Genomic DNA, 4,123 nt, shown 5'->3' on the forward strand with positions numbered 1-4,123 from the left:
GGCTCTTTCCCAATCTGATTTAACACACTAAAGAGGAAGAAAATGTGTATGCATGTTTTTTTAACTTCTGGGTTTGGGGTTTTTTTTTGCCATGGTGGTAAATGCAAGTGGCCTATGAAGGCATTTGACAAGTGCAAAAGCTGGCAAAAACAAAACAGAGGTGGAGTCAAGTAAGTACCAGCAGTAGCACAAAGGAGAGAACAGATTCAGAGCTCGACAGAAAGGAGGAGGAATGAACTGAACCAGGTCAGACTGGCTACAGTTGCAATGAAACTAGATTTGCATTTCTCTCACTTCTGCCCGTTAATTCCTGCTTTCTTGAGCCGTGCAAGGGCTCGGTAAAATCAGTTTAATCACAATCACATACTTACTTTAAGAGTTTAAATCTGGAGAATTAAAATTGTCACAGGTGCAAACTTAAGCCAAAGACCAGTTTTAATGCAGTATTCCTTTTAAAAGTTTCCTTTCTTTTTCCCAATGGAAAGTCACATGGCAATGGGATGTGACTTTACTCAGGGGTAGATGAACAAGTTATCTTTAGCAGTTGCAGTACTTTTATTAAGCAAACAAAAAAAAGTGATCTGTTTTTTCAAATGTTTACCATGAAGCTGTAGTACTAAAAGCATGAGGAACACAGAGAGAAGGGAACTTTCAGGTTTTTGGCTGCTGCTACAAGCGATCACATCCTTTCTTATATTCCTTTTTATCAATTCTCATGCTCTATTTAAAAACAGTGAGTTTTCTTGCCATCCCAACTCTTGTAAAACTGTTCAAAATACACGCTTCTAAGTTCTAGCTTAGATCATTTGGATTTGGGCCAATGCTAAGCCATTTTTGCTAAAATAGTACAAGATATCTTTTCTAGAGACATGGGTCCAATAGAATTTGTAGTCATGACGTTTGTATAATCTCTTCTTCCCATTCCCCTAGTCCTCCTTGTAAGTCAGGGTTGCCGTTTTTAAAAAAGCTATATTAGGATCCAGGCACAAATGGGAGAAGTATTAACATGGAACCTATAAGGGAAGAAACATCTCCATTCTTTTGACTTAAGTGTTCTGGAAGTATTTCACATATGGACAGATTTAAACCTCTTGAAAGGGTCTAAAAGGAGCAGAAAGCTTTTTTGGTTAATGAACCAATGTAACCAAGATGTTGGTTGATGTAAAATACCAGATTGTTTTATTTAAGAGATAATTTGAAGGAAAACTTACATCTGTAAATATTTGCCTGTGGTCTTGGATGATTCAGTTAGGCTTTGGGGACTCTATAAGGTAAATGAAAGAAAAGGCCTAAGTGTAATGTTCCATCTTGACTTGCAAGAGCCATGTTTCAAAACATTTTTGAAGTTTAAACACCAAGTACTCAAAAGAGGTTTTTTTGTATTGTTTGTGACTTTTCAATTTGAGATTATTTCTGGGGAATTCAAGATACTTATGGTCAAATATTTAAGTTTGAAACCGGCGTACTTGAAAGTTTCTGAGAAGTTCATTAGGACATCACTATTAAGAAGTTATGTTTAATAGGTCGTGCTAGTTAAATGAGGATAGTACTGTTACAAATTACAAAAATAAAATAGGTCATGGAGTTCTAAAAGCAATCTGTTATATATGCACCATTATTATTAATACATGCATCATTTGAATCATTTAGAGACTGTTTCTAAATATACATACATATATATTCTAGTGTTTGATGTTGTTGCCTTTTTTAGATATTCAGAAGATTATTATCTTCACATAGTCACAAAGCTGCAGAACTGCACGTGGATAAGGAGACCAGAAGAATCTACAAAATTCAGGTAATTTTCGTTGTCTCATTTAGAATAGCTGTTTACCCTAGATTTGTCTAACAAGCCACAAATTTTTATCTTCCCTTTTGAAAAGATAATTTTGTATTACTTTTAGACTGCATTCATAGCTGCTATACGTTTCTGTTAATCTTCTGATGCCGGAGCTCTTGTTTATTTGAATTGAACTGTGCAAACTGAATAGGATAACAGAACCACACAGATGAAGCAATTTCACCTATCTCCACTATAATGAATAGTTAACCAACTTAAGTAGAATGGATTAAAATATTCCTGATACAGAACCTACAGTATTAAAACAAACAAACAAAAAACCTCCAGTAATGTTATTTTGTCCATCTGAACTGGCTCTCTTCTAAAAGGCTGTGTAATGAAGCAGTGTATTTATTAGCCCAAGACTTGCTTCTGTTACAGAAGTGCCCAAGCATTCATTACATTTGATGTTGCATGTCACGGCCCCTGAGCATGTAAGCGTGTGATTACATCTGTCCTTGTTCAGGATGGCACATAAGTACATGCTCAGTAAGGACAGTGATCCCTGAAAAGCTTCCACTCTCATTTGGAAATGCATCAGGCTGGTTTTAGAGAACAGCTTCACTGTGTCAGCCTGGTTTTCTCCAGGGGGAGATACTGTCTTGAATTACATTATTACATGGATCAGAATTAAAGATTCTGTCATAATCATTAAAAATAAATAAAACTGACCTACCTTCCAGCTCTCTGGAGTTAACTAGCATTGAAAACTTGTTTTTGACATGTTCAGCATGATACCCTTGGAAGTAGTTTGGGGGGAGGGTAAAAGTTTTTTTTATGCAGCATAAATTGCTGTGTTTGGTGTGTATCATAACTGACTTATGGTACTTCCCAAAGCTGAGGTAGGAGAATACACAAAGTTAAGGTTTAATAAACTTTCAATTAACTCAGGCGCAGAGCATGGTAAGGAGCTGTACAAGCAGCCCATTCTGTTTCAGAACAGCCAGGTGTCTTGTATAGAGTTGACAAGAGGTGAAGCTCTCTCATCTGCTCTTCACTGCTGCATTTAGGCTTTTTGTTTTACAATCTGTTTTTTTAACTTCTTACTGAATGGACCAGCCACCACTTACCAGCCTTATCTGCCACTTTTGCTGTGTATGAGTCAGTGGCAGAGAAACCACTCCTTGTTCCAGCTTGACTTCATTCATTGCTTCTGCAATCTCCTTTCCACTGGGCCAACTTCTACATCTTCTAGGCCTATGGGAATCAAACCTGATATCTTCTATCTAAACCAATAGATGAAACTGTTGGACTTTAAGTACAAGATGCTTACTGTTCTTCTTGTCTTTGCATTTCAGTAAGGAGCGTAGGCCGTAAGTAGTCAAGGTTGGTTGTACAACCAATAATCAGACTCAAAATATTCAGAAGTCAAAACCGTGGGATGCACTAAGCCAGCTAGAAAATGTGGACTCTGTGTACACTGAGGTGAGGTTAGCTTTAACTTAGCTCAGATACCAAGAGTTAAAAAATCTTTTGAAACTCATGGGTCAGCACAGACAGGACAAACTCATGTTACTTAGTCAATATTCAAGGGCTGTGGTGTCATGCTTTCATTGCTTTTTAATATCCAAACTAGCTAGAGGAATAGCTGGTTCATATGTATACAACCCCTGCTGCAGTTCTGATGACAGTACTGTATATTCTTCTGTCCCTATGAAATTCCATCCACTTTGATATAATCCAAAATTTCCATTGGTATGAGCAAGGACAGGTACTTTGGTTTAGGGTTTTATGGATGATTTTTTTACAAAAGATATGTGCTTTTGCATAAGTCTTTTCTTTTTTCATTCTTCAAACTCTTCTCTCTGTTATTTTCTGGAAATAGTGTATTAAAATTTTACAGTTGTCCTTTCTCCAAGAGCATACTGGAGACTTCCAAGGCTCTTAGCAGTTGGTCAATATAGGCTTTTTTTTAAAAAAAAAGAGGACAAATCCAAATTCAGTATCAAATTTACTGACTAAATCTGTATACAATCCATGCTTACAGCAATCCCAAACTTATTTATCAGACTTAAGCACAAGAAATGGGAACTAGCTTTTCAAGGACACTCTAGCAGAGAAATGATGCATTGGCAGAGCTCTGTGGGGAACAAAGCTTCAAGAAATGTGGTGAAATAAATGAATTAATAATCCCTTGACAGAAATCTCTTCCTTTTTCTAACTTTGCCTAGTGTCAGTAATGCAAATTAATTGTGTAATACAATATTATCCAGTTCTAAAAATCTCATCAAGTAGGTAGATAAATACACTCATTTTGCAGAAGAGGAGCTTCTGCTCAGAGGG

General features: G+C 36.6%; 1 protein-coding gene across 1 annotated transcript in view; it reads left to right on the plus strand.

The window, feature by feature from the left end:
• Window positions 1-4,123, plus strand: part of ST8SIA6 (ST8 alpha-N-acetyl-neuraminide alpha-2,8-sialyltransferase 6) — a gene marked incomplete at its 5' end in the record, with an annotated part of 25,368 nt that overhangs the window by 4,025 nt on the left and 17,220 nt on the right. Inside the window, one exon of the mRNA XM_010141475.1 lies at window positions 1,712-1,798. Coding sequence (XP_010139777.1) covers window positions 1,712-1,798 — 87 coding nt within the window. The remainder of the gene's footprint in view (window positions 1-1,711; window positions 1,799-4,123) is intronic.

This window comes from Buceros rhinoceros, unplaced genomic scaffold (assembly GCF_000710305.1).
Source record: "Buceros rhinoceros silvestris isolate BGI_N320 unplaced genomic scaffold, ASM71030v1 scaffold12058, whole genome shotgun sequence".
NCBI lineage: Eukaryota > Metazoa > Chordata > Aves > Bucerotiformes > Bucerotidae > Buceros > Buceros rhinoceros.